At 45.4% G+C, this 18,613-nt stretch overlaps 1 protein-coding gene across 1 annotated transcript in view; it reads right to left on the bottom strand.

Moving 5' to 3' along the window:
* The window catches only part of LOC134543223 (monocarboxylate transporter 2-like), a 77,572-nt gene that overhangs the window by 25,491 nt on the left and 33,468 nt on the right, over positions 1-18,613 (bottom strand). The window contains exon 4 of the mRNA XM_063388126.1: positions 1,963-2,256. Coding sequence (XP_063244196.1) covers positions 1,963-2,256 — 294 coding nt within the window. The remainder of the gene's footprint in view (positions 1-1,962; positions 2,257-18,613) is intronic.

The following is an 18,613-nucleotide window of genomic DNA, read 5'->3' as shown; positions in this document are numbered from 1 at the left end:
GCAAACACAGCCTCCCGGCCTCAGTGTCTTGAGAACGTCTGGTTCTTCACCCCACCCTCCTCCCGTGCCTGTACCTCAAAGCTAATACCCAGGAACAACTCTAGACACGGTGTTATGAGCCCATGCGCCACATGCCAAGTGTTCCGCTTGCGAGACATGCCCCTCCAGGTGGGGATCGTGAGGATAAGTGGGTCCTAAACGAGTCCAGCCTTGCTTGTTTCACGCAGAGCTTGAGACGTAGGGCCCAAGTGTGGTGTGCTTGCAACCATGGAAACAGATCACTACATCTCAGCTGCAGGGCATGGGAGCTTTAACTTTGGTCTGAGGTTACATTCGACAACCAGGCCAAAAACCCGGCGGACCCTTTTTTTCCGCATACATTTCGGATTAAGGACTGCTTAACTGTAATGCAGCTTCCTTATCCGCCGCAAAGGTCTTTCCAGTGCAATCCAGTGCAATGATTAGGCACTGGAACCAAGGCCTGTGACTTGAAGCGCTGCCCTATGCTAAGTGGACCGGATCGCTCATGTTCACTGCGACAAGACTAACAATTCAGGAATCAGGAGCGTCTCTGCTACACGGAGCCGTAGGACTACGCTCCGAAAGGACTCCTCCCTATGTACCAGTTGGTCGGCACCAACCAGAAGCATGGATTGGCTCTTCATTTCTTCATTGAGGTGCTGTATATTTCCGCAATAAGCCGGTACATGTGCGTACTAGATGTAAGCCTTATTATGCACATGCTAGTCATGCTGTAACAGACACCGATTATTTATCTCTCCTTTGAGGTCTGTCCCTGAGAAATGTAAAAGTTCGGGTTTTGCATTGACTTCGGCAGCTATCAAGATGTTTTCACCCCTCAGGGCTCGGAGGAGCATATCCCATTGTTCCAGGTGATCCCCTACATCTTCGCGTTGGAAGCAGGTGGATACTAGGCAGATTTCTCTGCGGGAGGAATCAGTAATCTGCACCACAATGTGATGTGTGACGAATAGCTCATAACACCGGCATGTCCAAGTCAATACTGTGTACTTCTACAGCAACCTGGGGATGTTACATTAACATTGTTTTTACAGTCCAACAGGCCCTGAAGCCTACCAGAGACGGAATATGGTTCCTGGGTGAGCGGAATGCTCTTCGGTGTAGAGTTAATCGTAGAGTTGACGTGCTGGAATCTGCGCACGGTACCGCTTGCCCAATGCCAGAGATGGATAAACAGAGTACAATGATGGAGTAAATGAGAAAATACGTGAAATTAGTGTGATCCCAACTAAATGACATAAAATCAAGAATGTACGTTTTTCGAAAGCCAGATTACTCTCAGTCCAGGTGTCACCTTGGACACTCTCTGTGGGAGCCACAGAGGAAGGGAGAGGAGGAGCAGAGACTCACCCGTGTCCATGAGCGCGTGCTCGCCCAGGTGGAGGGTGGCGTAGAGGTAGAGCAGTCTCAAGAAGCCACTCGGTGGGAGCCACAGAGGAAGGGAGAGGAGGAGCAGAGACTCACCCGTGTCCATGAGCGCGTGCTCGCCCAGGTGGAGGGTGGCGTAGAGGTAGAGCAGTCTCAAGAAGCCACTCGGTGGGAGCCACAGAGGAAGGGAGAGGAGGAGCAGAGACTCACCCGTGTCCATGAGCGCGTGCTCGCCCAGGTGGAGGGTGGCGTAGAGGTAGAGCAGTCTCAAGAAGCCACTCGGTGGGAGCCACAGAGGAAGGGAGAGGAGGAGCAGAGACTCACCCGTGTCCATGAGCGCGTGCTCGCCCAGGTGGAGCGTGGCGTAGAGGTAGAGCAGTCTCAAGAAGCCACTCGGTGGGAGCCACAGAGGAAGGGAGAGGAGGAGCAGAGACTCACCCGTGTCCATGAGCGCGTGCTCGCCCAGGTGGAGCGTGGCGTAGAGGTAGAGCAGTCTCAAGAAGCCACTCGGTGGGAGCCACAGAGGAAGGGAGAGGAGGAGCAGAGACTCACCCGTGTCCATGAGCGCGTGCTCGCCCAGGTGGAGCGTGGCGTAGAGGTAGAGCAGGCCGAAGGACAGCTGCATGCCGGTGGTGAGCAGGTGCACCACGAAGCCGGCGCCGCACACGATCCACCCCCAGCCGCCCTCGGGGTAGTAGTGCTGGCGGATGGTGGAGGTGTCCACGTCGTGTCTGCGCAGAGCCGGCACGTTGCGGTGCAGGCTGCGCATGTCCCGGTCGCAGATCACCGGGCAGGAGTCCTCCTCGTCGGGGGCCGCCGCGGGCATGGGCATGGCCCGGTGTCCATCTGCAAGCCGTGGGCATGGGGCATGCGCTCAGTCTGGAGCCAGCATGCGCTCAGACGAGCCAGCACGGTGTCGCCTCTGAGCGCAGTCTCCCGTCTCCAACTACATACACCTTCCGAGAACCTGTATCGGGTGTGCCATTCTTGAAAGTTATTCCCAAACCAAGTGTTTATCCATTTTCACTATTATAAAAACACAGTTTAGAAACAAAATATGGAAACAGAACTACTCATCCGCTCTCAGCGTATTCTTTATTATTATTATTTTTTTCGAAAACAGACCCCACTGGATATATTAAGCAGTTTTCAAATAGCTAGATTTTTTTCTGAATCTCCGCATACCGTATGTGTGTCTAGGTAGGCGGAATCTTTAATACGCACAAGCTTTTTGTGCTTACCTTTTTATTTCTAATATACTCTTTATTCTTCTTCATGTTTTGTTTTTATAGTTATTAATTTTTAAAATGGCTTAGTTTTTTTTAGGGAAATTACTGACGTTCAGTAACCGCATCCTGGGCTGGGTGACACCTGAGTGGTTGTTTGTCATTATTTGGACTGGGTGACACCTGGGTGGTTGTTTGTAATTCTTTGGACTGGGTGACACCTGAGTGGTTGCTTGTCATTATTTGGACTGGGTGACACCTGAGTGGTTGCTTGTCGTTCTTTGGACTGGGTGACACCTGAGTGGTTGTTTGTCATTCTTTGGACTGGGTGACACATGACTGATTGATTGTAATACTTTGGACTGGGCGACACCTGACTGATTGTTTGCTACTGGCTCGCAGTCACGCGTAAGGCGTGTGAATGAAAAACCATCGCCCAATAATGAAATCAAACCAGATATGCATGTGCTGTACACACCCTATCACTGAACTAATACCATAATTCCTCGTGCCTCCACACACTATTTCTGCCCGAGAAAGTAAGAACTGATGATTGATAATGATGAGTGACAGGCGGTCCAAGTGAGAGGAATGTCTTGCCTGACTGATCCAGCAGCACACACGGTGGGAATCGCGCCACAATGGAGGGGGTTGCTAACAGGAGGCAGGGCTGTAAAACCTTCCGAAATGCTCTGCAGTGCAGAATGGTGGAGGAAGGGAACCAGGCTAATTACTCCACGCAGTAATGCTATAACAGGGGCTTGCCGAAAGGGGAAGGGGGGACATGAGATACAGCCACCTCCACGTCTGTCATCTGCCACTCCTCTTCCTGCCCCCCACACCCTTCCCAGCCTCCCACACAGTTCGCTGGAACACGGAACACTGCAGTTAATCCGCGCGCCCCATTCGACCACTGCTAGTCGTCCAACTACGTGCAGATATAAGCCATGCAAAACATCTCAATACTGTGTATTTTATACAGGTTCTATTTTTTTGTGGATTATAGTTTTTGTTCTCGTTTATTCTTTTTTAAATTTCTTATTTGTATTTGTGTACTTTTCTCGTTAAGATATGAATATTTGCGAAAAAATTCTGAACGCCTATTAGACTGCAACAAGGCATACCCCCACCAGTAGGTTCTTCCTTGTGATTGGCGGCCATCTGCGAGAGAAGTCGTTGCCGTATTTCACCGAGCCACTCAAGACTCGTTTGGGGTTCAAGGCAGGGCCACTTGGTAGATTTTTTTTAAAATTATCCAGTTGGAATATTTTAAGATTTAGTAATTTGAATATTGATTTTTTGGCTTTGTTGAAAAGGTGCCAATACCTACAATGTTTTACATGGTGTGAAATGGGTGGGAAACTGACACAAAGTCTGGCCAAAAACAGTAAGTTGTTTGCTTTTCGTGCAGAAGAAACATTTTTCGGATAGACTTCCCTTGCAAGAAGTAGTCATCTCGTGCCACTTGAATTTTAGTTTAGTGCACATTTCATCCCGAGAAATTGTTCGATTTTCCCAGATATGAAGGCTCTAATGACCAGGAAGTAAAATCCAACAGTCTTGTCTTTCCCGTGACTCCCTGCCGAGGTAGAACATAAATCTTTCACTTCGCTGTGTTGCGTCTGATCGTCCTATTTTGCAGTTAAGCGGTTTTTTTTTATCGGCTTCACTTAAAAAAAAATACCAGACCTTGTTTATTACGCTACAGTGCAGTTACGAAGGTGGTACAATCTAGCGTTTCAGGTTTAACATGCTTATTTACCGGTCTCTAGGCATATTACTGAATCTTCTAGTATCCTAATTTAACCACAGCTTGCAGCCGAAGTGTGAATAGAAGAAGTGTATAATTTTTTTTTAAATTTAAATAATGCACGTATTTCCCAGACGCTGAGGAATAGGCCCATGTTCATCGTTTAATAATTACGAGGCCAATCTTCGCTCCTTGCTGCCCGGACAAGTCGCGCATGCCAACGGGCGGATCCCATGTAGCGGGCAACACCCCCTCCTCCTCCTCTACAACCCAAGGGGGGGGGGAGAACACGAGGTATGCGCACGAAGTGTATAATTACGGTTTGTAGTCGTTTAACGTATTTTCATGGGAGGGGTGATTGGGGTCGCGCGCCCTCTGTAATCACACTGTAAACACACCCATCACCCGAAAGGCCCAAAAAATGTTATTCCGACCTCAACCTCCTCCCCGACCACCTTTTACGATCTCTTCCTTTTATTCCCGTAACCCTTCTCTTCCTGGACCGGGGCGCTCCGCAGACTCCTGATCTGCTGGTCGCCGCGTTGCCAAACTTCACACTGATGCACGCCACGCGTTTCAGGCCTGGAGAAGGAGGTGACGGTTAGGGAATATCCAGCAGCACCTACATGGAGTGACTGAACTGGAAGAAATGACAGTATTTGACACTATCCGATGTAGAGACCGGAAAAATTCGCGGATTCAATGACCTCTAGGATAGCCTCCATAATCCTCTGCACTTCTCAAGTAAACACGCGTGTTCATTGGTTACTCGATTGTGAATCGTCTCCACTGGGTAGCTTGTGATTCGACGCTTCTTTGGTCGATGGTCTCTCATTGGCCCAGAGAGCTCCGGTTAAAACCGCGAGCCAATAGCAGAACCAGCAGAATTGTACACCTGTTTGAATTTCAGCTTATCACGACATGAATCCGCGAATTTTTCCGGTCTCTAGCGGCGAGCTAACCTCTCTCTGGACCTGGCTGTACACGGTCGTCTGTCTCGCCGAGCGCACATTATGGGTTCGGTGTTCGGCGGGACGTGTCTGGCAGAAGGAGAGGCTCGCACACACTAGACGCACGCTCCTGGGCCTACAGTTATTCGGCGGGGCGGGTCCGTCAGAAGGAGGCTCACACACACTAGACACACAGTAACTCGCGGGACCCTACCATTTCGCATCGTATCTCACCGGCAGGTTGGCATTTACGACGTTCTAAACACCCTAGAGTAGTGCGCCGGCTGCCGTTCCTGAAGGCTGTCGGAGGTTGTCCACCCGAGGAGGCTAATGGTCGAGCTGAACCCAGGAACCTACCGCGTGGTTCTCGAGGGGAGATCTCTGCCAAACTCGAGGAAGGGCATCGCTCTGTCGCGAGTTCAGTTCCCTGGTCGGGTGGCTCGTGAACTTGGACGGGCGAGGCACAGTAACTTGATTTGGTGTAAGCTTTTGGACATACGCCATTGCTAACTAAGCACATGTATGTCTGTAGAAGAAAACTACAAAAAACCAAAATACAAAAAAAACAAACACAAATTAAGCAAAAATTGCTGTTGTCAACAGGATATATACACCACATAATATTCCATAACAGGAATATGATCAACAAACAAAGAAAAACAAAGAAAAATTGACTAAGGAAACGAAAAAAAAAACCCTCACAAATAATGAATTGAACCCCCCCAAAAAAAATTCAGCACAACAGTTGAAACGAGACAAAAACACAACAAAGCGAAAAGACGAAACAAACCCAATAGTTTTCCAAAGCGGAAACAAGCGACGTTTCGGGAACTGCTATCTGCTCCCGTACTCAGGCAGAGAGAGAGACGCACATGGTACGAAAACACAGTAAATGTACACGACTGCCACCTCCAAGTCCACAGTGGACACTGAGCCATTTCAGCTCCGACTCATAATGTGTTTTTTGGTCCAAACAGATCTGGGTGAAAATAAGTTATCTCATTGCTGAAATTTTGCAAACATACGGGTTTCTGATGTTTTTACGGCCGTCAGTTAATCAATACATAAAACAGGTCCTGTTTTCACCAATTTATTTTCAAGCAGCGGGAATGTTTTGAGGTGGTACTACGATGAAATAAATCTACAAAACCTACTCGTTTATACAGTAGACTAGCATGGCCTCACACTGACGCGAATGAGCTACGAAAGAGCCCACAGAAAAGTCTCGTAATGAGTGTAGAAGGCATCATATTGCAAACTGTGCAGTGCCCAGTAAAATACACCCGAGCGCAGTACATTCAGAATCACAGTTTACAATAGTTACATGGTTGCAAGAACAGTTTTAATCGTGACTAACAGAGACCTTCACAAGTAATTTGCTGTCAAAAATGAGACAAAATACTTGGCAAAAATTTTTTTTTAAAGTAGCTTGGCTTCTGGGTTGTAGCCGTGTCCTTGGCGGGTAATTCACCGACGTTTCGGTCGACATTACAGTCGCCATCATCAGGGAGCAGTTACCTATTGAGGTTCTTACCAGTTATCCTGCCGTGCGTCTTTGTATAAAGACTAATGATAGAAATATATTTAAAATCTTGGAAAATATCGCATGGAAAGAATCGCGAAAATTTCATCATGAAGCGCGCATATTTAAACAAAGATGTTGACGACACATGAACATGGAATCAACGTTAAACTTAAATACAAACAAAATAAATGTTATTTTTCACTACATGAGAAAGGGAGGTGGAGGGTCGTTTCCACGTTGACTTCGATTACCAAACAAGGGGAAGATTGCACAAACATGCCCCTTAGCTTATTACCTCCATAGTTTTATGCTAAATGAACAAAAAAAAAATGCACAGGGTAAGAGAGACGTAAAAAAGCTTTCCACAACCATCTTAATTTTTTTCCCCCTGAAACTTTATTCCCTCCTGCAGTATTTGGAGGCAGAGGCGGTAAAAGATAGAACGACCTGAAAATACGTATATTATGCGCGGACTGCGGTCAGAAGGTATTCCCAGCTGATTGTGTTGCATGCTCCGTTTATAAACCCGGGACCGTCGCACTGGGAGACCCGCAATTATGAGCGCGTTAGCATGCCCGAGCGGGTGGAATGTTACAGCCGGCCAATTACACAGCATCCCACGCGGCGACCGGCGGGGGAAAAAGAACCGACTGTAACATAGTCCGCCCAGCTCGCGGGCAGCTGTGCCACACCTGGGGCGCTGGTGCGACCACCCACGGCCGGCATTTGTCACGTGTCGACACGTGCAGTGTAGAGCAACAGTTACATGTTGGTACGTGCAATGTAGAGCAACATCTGCATGTCGGTACGTGCAGTATAGAGCAACAGTTACATGTCGGTACTTGCAGTGTAGATCAGCAGTCACATGTCGGTACGTGCAGTATAGAGTAGCAGTCACATGTACGGTACGGGCAGTGTAGCATGTCGGTACGTGCAGTGTATAGCAACAGTTGCAGGTTAGTACGGGGAGTGTAGAGAGACAGTTGCATGTTGGTACGTGCAGTGTAGAGCAACAGTCACATATACGGTACTTGCCGTGTAGAGCAACAGTTGCATGTTGGTAAGGGCAGTGTGCAGCAACAGTTTCGCTCGGCTTGGCTCGTGTATGCGCGTGTTCTGACCACGAGCTAAGCGACTCCAGCTCGCTGTTCGCCGACGGCTACCCCCGCAGTGACGCGGTGTCTCCCCCCTGACCCCGGTGCAGTCTCTCCGGCCAACACACGCCTCGCGCCTCTCGGCCGACATTCCTCGCCGGTATTACTCATGCAAATGCCCCACACACCAGCCTTTTTTTTTTCCGTTCCCTGGAAAGAGCCGGAGCTAATGCACTCCCCTCCCCCCTTCACCGGACAAGCTCGCATGCCTGGGCGATGCCGGGGGCGGCGCTAGGTCACCTCCCGGGTGGGGAGCACACATAACTTAGGGTGTTACAACTTAGAACAGTCATAACTTAGAATCCTTGACTAATACCCCACTTAAATTAGAACTGTCATAAGTTAGAACGATCATAACTTAGAAACACGCACTACTTAGAAACATCACAACTAAGAGTCAACAAACTGGAAATGTCATAACTAGGGACTGGAAACATTCGCAGGTTCAATGACCTCTAGGATAGACTCCACGATCCTCTATGTACTTGTACAAATAACACGCGCTGACTGACTACTAACCCGTTACACATGTCAACTGAAATGCTTGTGACTCGCTGTTTCTTTTGTTGAGGATTTTTCTTTGGCTTAGAGTCATTCAGGTAAACTGTGGTTCAATCACTGAAGCAGCATGTATTTAAACTAGTTTGGATTCAAGCCTATCGTGTAATCAATCCGCGATTTTTTCCGGTCTCTAGTCATAACTAAGAAACACGTAACTTAGAAACACACAACATTGCAACACACAACTTAGAAAGTCATAACTTAGAACTGTCTTAACTTACATAACGGAATATCGATTTGTTCCGCGAGGAAAGTTATATAATAAACACTTTCCCCATACATTTTGATTATGTTCGCCCCCCCCCCCTTTTTTTTTTTTTTACAAAAACTGCCTGCCGGATACCTTTTTGAATGTATAATGAAAGTGAATTTTTTACTATGCGCGCGTACCATGTAGCGAAATTTTTACAGGTCGAATAAGATGCTAAATTCAAATAAAAATTATATATGTGTTCTTAAATCTTATAATTTAGTGCTTGATATTGAATACTGGTTCATATAATTGAAAACATTTATTCACTGTTAATATTTGATTGAATTTATACTTTATGAACCGTATTTATAATATCACTCCAATCCTATTATTATATTTCTATTAGTTATTTGTATACAAAATTAGGTTAGTTTTTTTTTATCACCCCAAGTAAGTATAACTTCTAACGTGCGTACATGAGTACACGCACTTTTTTCTTTTCAGTTGTTTAGTCGCTTATGATCTCCACCAAATACATTAGATGATTATATCGTTTGATGCGGGAATCACAGTTACATTAATGATCAGTGTCTAAATAAAAATACGATTTGGTGTTTCGCACTACGTTTTACGCAAGAGTAGTATTTCTAGTTGTGAAAGTATGCCCTACTCCTTAATCAACACTGGAACGCTGATGAAACTATTCTGAAGTTTTTTTCCTTCCCCCCAATTAACGTTTATATTCTGCACGAGTAATTACAAAACAGGAGCCGGTCCATATATCCATCGAAAAGGCCGAGCCCGCTAATTACTTCCAGTTGACGCAGGCGGGCGTTAAACGACGGACATCAACAGGTACAGTCAGGTCTGTTTGAGAACTCATTAAGACCGAAGGGGCCGGGGCGAAGGATTTTGCAGAAATACGAGCGTACTTTTCCTCAGCTGTTTCGACGCTTTTGCAAAGCTTTTAAAACGGCGCGTGTTCATAACACGGGGGGTCGTAAATCCTTACGACCGAAACAAGGCGTGTTGTGATGTTCAAGACCACCTGAAACCCTGCGAGCAGTCTTTTAAGTTTCACGGTGACGAAGTTAGGATCGACATTTGCGGCACTGTACTGCATCATCCTGCTCCGAAATTCAGCCCGGCGTTTCGATGGTGGTCTTGTCATTTGCAGCAATCTGCATAATTTTAAACTCACTGCAGCGAAAATAAAATCGCACAACCTTTAAAAAAAAAAAAAAAAAAAAAGGAATCTGACACAGATTTATCCGTGTGTTGATGCCGTACACCGTAATTTCATGTAAATGCAGGCCTCGCTTCTGTTACGAACCGCAAGTTATGTCCCAGGAGTGATTACGTTCAAGTGATTCACCTCACGAAAATTTGAGCTTGTCATTTTGCAATTGGAATTTCATGACATATTTTTGCATTTAAATTGTTGGATTAAAAGGGTAACGGGTATTGCTGATTATAGACGGTTTTCTTAAGACGTTGAATAATGACTTTAATTTTTTTTTTCAAGCTTTAAAATGAAGGAAAAATTTAATCTTTTACTTTTTAATGTTTACAGAAAGAGATGAAAGCAATACAACAACAAGAAGAAACATATTATAAGAATAGTTTGTATTTCACAGCAACATTCGCACAGGATGAACTCCATAAAAACAAGTCGGTGTCTATTGCCATTGGTCGCTTCTACACGTACCCTCCCAGCGGGATAGCCTGTGATTGGGTCATTTGAATTTGGCAATTCCGTTATTGGTTTCTTGTCCTTCGAGGCGTGTCAGAACTTCTTACGGGCCAATGAGAACGAACTCCAAGTGTATAATAACAACAACAACAACGCTAATTATGCAGGTCTTTATAATGACGTATAAAGTTAGAAGCATTTTTTCATTGTTATTTTTTCCCCCTGTAACGCGAGAAATTCTGATCAATAAATCAAAACTGAAATTGAAGCTAAAAATAAATATAAAAAAAGGGGTTTGTCTGTAAAGTCGGTTTACGGACGATTATATTACGTGATAACGTCATAAGAAAACATTGATGAAAAATTTAATACTTTTTAATTTTCAAATATTATTTACAGGTTTTGCAAATTTAATTTAAATAATTTGTTTAAATATAATCAAGAACAATTAGTTAAAAAGCGCGCCTTAACTGTTTGATATTATAGAAGATTTTCTCGCACGGTGGTTGGCCGGTTCTTGCACGCTTGGCTCAGGCGGAACGTGACAATTTTTCGTGTGTGCAGCCGGCGTTCATCGATTTATAAGACGTTATCTCGTCAAAAAATAATTATATAAAAAAATTGCAAGCTCGCTGGGCCTGCAGCGGGCATCAAACAGACTGTTTGATTGGTCGGTCCAGTCATGGTTAGCGCCGGAACAGACTGTTTCGAGGAAGAGGTCCTGGAATCCCTGGAAGATGGAAGCTGGAATCTGAGGTCCTTGAGTCACGGTCCACGCTTGTCGAGATCTCTCTCCGAAGCGAGCGCATCTTCTCTCTCTCTCTCTCTGTCTCTCTCTCATCTCGAAGTTTATCTCCGAAGGGTCGTAGGAGACCCTTCGACCCTGACCATTACTCCGAAGATTGGATTTGGAGGGAGGGCCCCGTAAGAGGCGAAAATGAGAGTGAAAATTGACGTGGAATCTCCAGCACTTGAGAAGTTCCCTGGAAGTCGCCCAGAGAGAAAACAAAACTCAAGGTGGAACATGCTTCAATTCAGTACTTTCGAGCTAACACAAAATGAGCATTAATCGTGCCGTTCAGAATAAACGAACCTTTACAGTTCACCGACAATACGACTTGTCAAGTTCCTAGTCAACTATGAAAGCAGTTACTTATAGTTAGAGACCTGCAAAATTAGCTGTTTCGATGGCCTTCAGGATAGACTGCACATACCCCTGTACACTCGGGCAAATAACGCAAGTTCATTGGCTGCCGCCTTGTAAGTCGTCTCAGCTGGTTTGTCTGTAATTCGATTCTTCTTTGGTTGAGGGTTTATAACTGGTTGAGATTCGTCCAGATGAACAGTAAGCCAATAGCAAAATTATCTAAGAGGTATATGTGTTTGAATTCTAGCCTATCACCGAATGAATCCACGAATTTTGCAGGTCTCTACTTATAGTTTACAGGAACTGCAACTTGTACGAATCATACTCATGCCAGGAGAAAATATGCTTAATTGTGCACGATGCTTGTATATAAATTTATAACGAGAATATTTAGCGCCAAGAAAGCTCACTCTAAATATGAACAAACTATCCAACAGTCGAGTTCTTTAAACCAATATATGATCGTTTCAACCCATCCGGTGCATTTGTTTCAAACTTTTTTTCTAAACTAAAATATAACTACGTGTTTATACATAAATATCTTAAAATATCAAGTGTAAAAAAAAAAATAGATTAATGTAAAATACAAACGTCATACATCAGAATAAACAAGAGTGAATACCGAACGAAATGGCGAAGATAAATATATCGGAAGTTATCTGAACTGTAGAACAAACGACACTTCACAAAGGATCAATGTAAAACAAGGGCACTACACCCAATTATTCCAGTGAAATGATTTTTTTTTTCGAGAGCGACAAGTTTTGCAGCGGTAGTTATTTTTTTTTTCGAACCAAACACCATACAGACGTTTATTATTCCATGTATTTAATAACTGTATCTGTTGTTTGTACAAAACACGTGGTTCGAATCCAACCCAGATTCGAGACGAGTCCTCTCCAGACCACAAGACGTACACATGTTTCAAGTTATTTATTCATTTATTTGCGTGTCCTCTGAACAGCGCTCGGCGAATCCTGGCCACCGACATGGCCTACAATCGATGTCGCGTTCGCTATTCCAGCGTCTCCAGAGCGCCCCCCCCCCCCCCCTCAACACGTCACTGTCACATTCCTGACCAGTGGACCGAAATAACCACCCCCCTCCCTGCAGCAACCCGGTGTCTAGTATCCGACAGGTTACAACAAGTAATGCCAATGGCTAGGGACCGGAAAAATTCGCGAGTTCATTTCGCGATAGGCTAAAATAAAAAAAATATTTATACCTCAGTGCTGCCTCTGCAATTGGCTCACAACTCACCTGGATGACTCTGGGCCAATGAGAAACACCAAAAAAAATCTTCATCGAATCACAGGCTGCTACGTTAGGACGTCTCACAAGACAGCAGCCCAATGAGTGGGTGGCATTTGACCGAGTGTACGGAGAACTATGGAGTTAATCCTGCAGGTCATTGGACCCGCGAATTTTTGCGGTCCCTAATTATATTATATTTTAGAGACCGGAAAAATTCGCGATTTCATATCCCTAAAGGATAGACTCCATGAACCTCTATGCACTCGTGCAAATTACATCTGCTGATTGGTTACCGACTCGTAACACCTGTTGACTGGAATGACCGTGATTCGCTAATTCTTCTGTTAAAGATTTTTCATTGGCCCAGAGTCCTTCAGATAAACTGTGGCCCAATCACTGAATCAAAATAATGTCAAAAGTATTTGGACTCTATCCAATCGCGAAATGAATGCGCGAATTTTACAGGTCTCTATATATATTATATTTAGTGACCGGAAAAATTCGCGGATTCAATGATTTCTAGGATAGCCACCATTATCCTCTGCACTTCTCAAGTAAACACGCGTGTTCATTGGGTACTAAATTGTGAGGCGTCTCCACTGGGTAGCTTGTGATTCGACGCTTCTTTGGTCGATAGTCTCTCATTGGCCCAGAGAGCTCCAGTTAAACCGCGATCCAATAGCAGAACCAGCAGAATTATACACATGTTTGAATTTCAGCCTATCACGAAATGAATCCGCGAATGTTTACGGTCTCTAATTATATTATATTATAGAGGTGCGCGCGCAGAATCTCCGGTCCCCCGTGGTTGCGGCAGGTAGTTACCCGGACTGCTTGCCGTCTGCTCCGCAGCTCTTCATTACAGGTAATTACGTGCGTCACGTGCCTTCCGCCCAGCACGAGGGGCTTAGCTGCGCAAACAACACGCCTGTTGGCCGGCGCGCTCCCCCGACCTCCCGCGCGCCAGGACGGCGGGCAGTTGTTACCAAGGTCGCGCCAGACCACCTCTTGAAACTGAGCACCAACTGCAAGAACCGCGTGTTGAATACAGTTCTGTGGGAGGTGCACGAACTGAAGTGGCGGACGGGTTCACGAGCTCTGGAAGCGTGGGGTCGCTAAGGGCGACACTGGCTCGTGTAGCTCACGTCTCTTCGCCTCTATGTGCCACACTGTTAAAAATTTTTTTCACCCGGTTAAAAATTATCCAGGGTTCTTCGTCAATTTACGGTCATCTTCGTGAATTTACGGTAACTGAGTTCACTTAATTTGAAAATGTTTCCAACATGAACATTCCAAAAACTGGTCTAGTTTACAGTAAGAACACTTATTTTGCCCAAGCGTGTTTTCACTTTTTTTTTCCAGACAGAATCATCAAACTCAGAATTTGAAACACGGCGCAGTTTCTACAAAGATTAAGTTATTTGAAATTATGGAGAACTATTCGTTTATTTGAGTAAGATTATTCGTGGAAAAGTCCGTAAATTAACTGTAATTCTAGCAGTGCAGATACTGAACTGGCATGGTAACCACCCTTAGCGATGATCACGTACTTTTGAGCTAGAATATTAAAGATAAAATCTATTGTTTTCGCGTCCGTGTATTTCTTTAGAACAAAAAGGTCCGTGGAAACACCCATTTTTTCCTTTCAAACTGTCCAATAAAATACACGTTAAAAATGAAACCACAAAAGAAAATTTACATGAGCAAGTGTAATAGCTAGGGGCATGAATATTTCGCGAAAATATTCCGAGACTAGCTGAAAGTTAAAACACTGTATCATCGTCTGTGTTTCGAGATTGGGTGAGTTTCTTTACGGTATATGCCCATTGTTACAGCACCAATCACAGTAATTCAGCACGGAAGCAAACGCGTCCTGAGTGGCTCGGTCAAACAAGGCAACGACTTCTCTCGCAGACGACCGCCAATCACAAGGAAGATACCTCTGGTGCGGGTATACCTTGTTGCAGTCTAATAGGCGTCCAGATTTTTCCGCGAAAAATGCCTGTCCATAGTAATAGCCCTTAACTGCTTTTCGTAATCAGAATGTTTGAGAACTAATAATTAGGGACCGGAAAAATTCGCGCATTCAATGACTTCTAGGATAGCCTCCATTATCCTCTGCACATCTCAAGTAAACACGCGAGTTCATTGGTTGCTAAATTGTGAGTCGTCTCCACTGGGTAGCTTGTGATTCGACGCTTCTTTGGTCGATGGTCTCTCATTGGCCCAGAGAGCTCCAGTTAAACCGCGATCCAATAGCAGAACCAGCAGAATTATACACATGTTTGAATTTCAGCCTATCACGAAATGAATCCGCGAATTTTTCCGGTCTCTACCAATGAGCAGGTGTAGTTCACCCGAGTGCGTAGATTATATTGGAAATCATCCTATAGGTCATTTAAATAGCGAATTTTTACAGTCTCTAGATATTACACTAAGTGAATATTTGATTGAGTTATTTGTAACAGCAAGGGGAGGTATGGAGTGTACCTCAGATGAAAGTAGCGAGGGGAAGTAATGGCGTGTATTACCGAGCCAAAACAGACAGCACGACTGGACGGCGAGGCAAAGGGAGGTCTTGCTGGCGGATCTTCCGACCAATGGACGTCGAGTACAGTTCCCGAGAGTCCGAGAAACGAGAGAGCAGGCAGGTCGGCGACAGTCCAACTCCTTCCTCCCTCGCTCTTTTGTTTCTTCGGCACGTGATCGGAGAAAGGTCAGGCGTGCACAAATCACAATCGTCTCGGAAAATTGCGCGCGACCTTTTAACTCGCCGGCATAATAACCACCGCAGAAAATTGACAGCAAGGGCAAAGGGAGAGGGGATAATCCACCGTAGGCGCGTGCGACGTGGGCGCAAAGAAAAATTACAATAAAATCGCTACCCCATCCCCCCTCTCCTCTTTTGTGAGTTTCGCGAAGAACATTTCACCGCCGCGCCCAGAACTTCTTTCCAGCGCAGTGCAAGTTTTTTATTATTTTCTTTTTGGCGAAGACGTGGCTCGTTAGCGAGCGATAACTCAGGCGTGATTGGCGCCGGGAAAGCGATAATTATACGGCTGGAATCGCGTGGTCGTACCCCCCCTCCCCCCTGGTTATGGCTCGTCGCGGGCGATTGTTACCACTGAAGAGCGCGTGGCGCGAGGATAGACGGTCTTGGAGCGAACAATACAGGAACAACAGCCAGTCCTGCGTCTAATCTCCGCTTAACCCATCCCCCTTCAACGTTCTGGGCAATTGCATTTACTTGGCATAGTAACATCTAACTATGACAATAAATTAATACTGATGTTACACTGGTGCCAGGACCTGGGGGTTAGGCCCCTCTGGTGCCAGTATCTGGAGGTTATGCCCCTCTGGTGCCAGTATCTGGAGGTTAGGTCCTTCTGGTGCCAGTATTTGGGTGTTAGGCCCCCCTGGTGCCAGTATCTGGGGGTTAGGTCCTTCTGGTGCCAGTATATGGGGGTTAGGCCCCTCTGGTGCCAGTATCTGGAGGTTAGGTCCTTCTGGTGCCAGTATCTGGAGGTTAGGCGCCTCTGGTGCCAGTATCTTGAGGTTAGGTCCTTCTGGTGCCAGTATTTGGGTGTTAGGCCCCCTTGGTGCCAGTATATGGGGGTTTGGTCCTTCTGGTGCCAGTATCTGGAGGTTATGCCCCTCTGGTGCCAGTATCTGGAGGTTAGGTCCTTCTGGTGCCAGTATCTGGAGGTTAGGCCACTCTGGTGCCAGTATCTGGAGGTTAGGCCACTCTGGTGCCAGTATCTTGGGGTTAGGCCCCTCTGGTGCCAGTATCTGGAGATTAGGCCACTCTGATGCCAGTATCTGGAGGTTTGGCCACTCTGGTGCAAGAATCGTGGGGTTAAACCCCCTCGCCCTTCTGCTGTATCTCTTCACGGTTCTGTAATTTGAGAAGTATGTATTTTTTTTAAAAATGAGAATAGCTTATTTAATAAGTTAAATCACACGTGTCTGAAAGCCATCACAATTTGACACCTTACAATCCTTCCGAAACTGCTCTTCAGCATAATGTGTTTCAAGAGCACGATCGCAGTATGTGCTGGAGGCGCTGCCAATTGTTTCGCTGGAGAACTCTGTGCGGGTGCTCTTGCACACGTATTGCAGTTTGTCCAGTGGTATGGAGTAATTTTTTCTATCCTTAATTGCTGGGGGGGGGGGGGGGGGGGCACTCTTGATTGATAAGGGGGGTGGGCTCCCCCACCCTCTGTTCTGACATGTGGGCGGTGGGCGTACCTTAGCATTTGTACCCTGGTTCCAGAACACTTTCAAATACAGAAGCCCCAAAGCATACCTTATGTACACGCTTCCATCTTGCGTTGTATTTTAACGCCAGGCGTACCTCAGTATAATCTCGTGTGTTTTGGCACATTGCCTCAGCTATCTGCTGCTATTCAGCGGACTATATTCACGTATTTTGAACTGTTTTACGATACTTTTGCATATTTTTTATAACTGTTTTAATTTTGAGTAGTTTTAATACATATTTTCCTCATGAATTGATGTTTTTAGGGTTATTTTTCTAGTTATTTTAACACGTTTGTGCGATTTAAAACAATTTTTTGACGTCTTACCCTCACTTTTTCATAATTGAAAATTTTTTTTAAAAGAGAGGGTAATTATACTTATGGGTTTCTACTCAATTGTATTATATATTTGATCACATTCTAATATCTATAATCTAATAAACACTTATTATAATAGAAGTTATTATTAAGGCGACTTTTTTATTTACTTAACGCAGCTTTTGAAATATTATTTAGATTTTAGATTTCTTGCGCTGCGTTGTTTTCTTACTATTTATGCTTGTTTCATCTGACGAGGCGCCACCGCCGCTCTGCCAGGGACTGCAGAGCTGCTGCGCTTCTGCACGCGTGTGTTCTGTGTCCACCTGCCCTGCCCCCCCCCCCCAACCCCCCTGTCCTCGCAGCGAGGCTCTCCTGGTCACGACCGGCCGATTAAATTAAAACACGGACAAAAAAGAAGAAAAAAAACCCGCCGAAACGAAGTAGATGAGCTTCGAATAAAAGCGTCCGAGATGAGTTTCACTGAAGCTCGGGGAAATATTTATTTATTTTTTGTATCGCGGGGGAAAAAAAAGAAGCAATACGTAAGCTGCATCCCGAAAAGTCCGTGGTAGGGGGCGTGTGTTTCAAACAGCTTTACGGAACGAAAGGGGAATGCAAGGACGAGAAAAAAAAAGAAGCAACATTTAAAATAACCTGCATTCATCGACAACAAAAAAAAAGTGGACTTCATGCAGAAAATTTGCCTCGTTAAAAACGGATAGCTTTCCGTCTTTTCCGTTAGTCCTGCAAAATAAATCTTTCCCATTACTTGCAGAGATAGATAGATAGATAGAGAGAGAGAGAGAGAGAGAGAGAGAGAGAGAGAGAGAGAGAGAGAATGAGTTGGAGTAGCCGAAGAGTAAGGACGGCTTTGAGGTGAAATCTCGAACTTCGGTCATCACACACACACACACACACACACACACACACACACACAGCCAGTAACTCTGGAAGCTTGTAAAGTGCAGTTTAGCGGGAAGGCTAATCACGATACGGGGACTTAAGTTTGGTTATGAGAGACACACTTAGGTTCCAACTCAGGCCCTTCAGGACCTAGACTGTTCATATAGGGCCTAGAATGTCCATACAGTGCCTAGTCTGTTCATATAGGGCCTAGACTGTTCATACACGGCCCAGACTGTTCATACAGGGCTTAGACTGTTTACACAC

The sequence above is a fragment of the Bacillus rossius genome, assembly GCF_032445375.1.
Source record: "Bacillus rossius redtenbacheri isolate Brsri chromosome 9 unlocalized genomic scaffold, Brsri_v3 Brsri_v3_scf9_2, whole genome shotgun sequence".
Classification (NCBI taxonomy): Eukaryota; Metazoa; Arthropoda; class Insecta; order Phasmatodea; family Bacillidae; genus Bacillus; species Bacillus rossius.
This window is presented reverse-complemented; position numbering and strand designations above follow the sequence as displayed.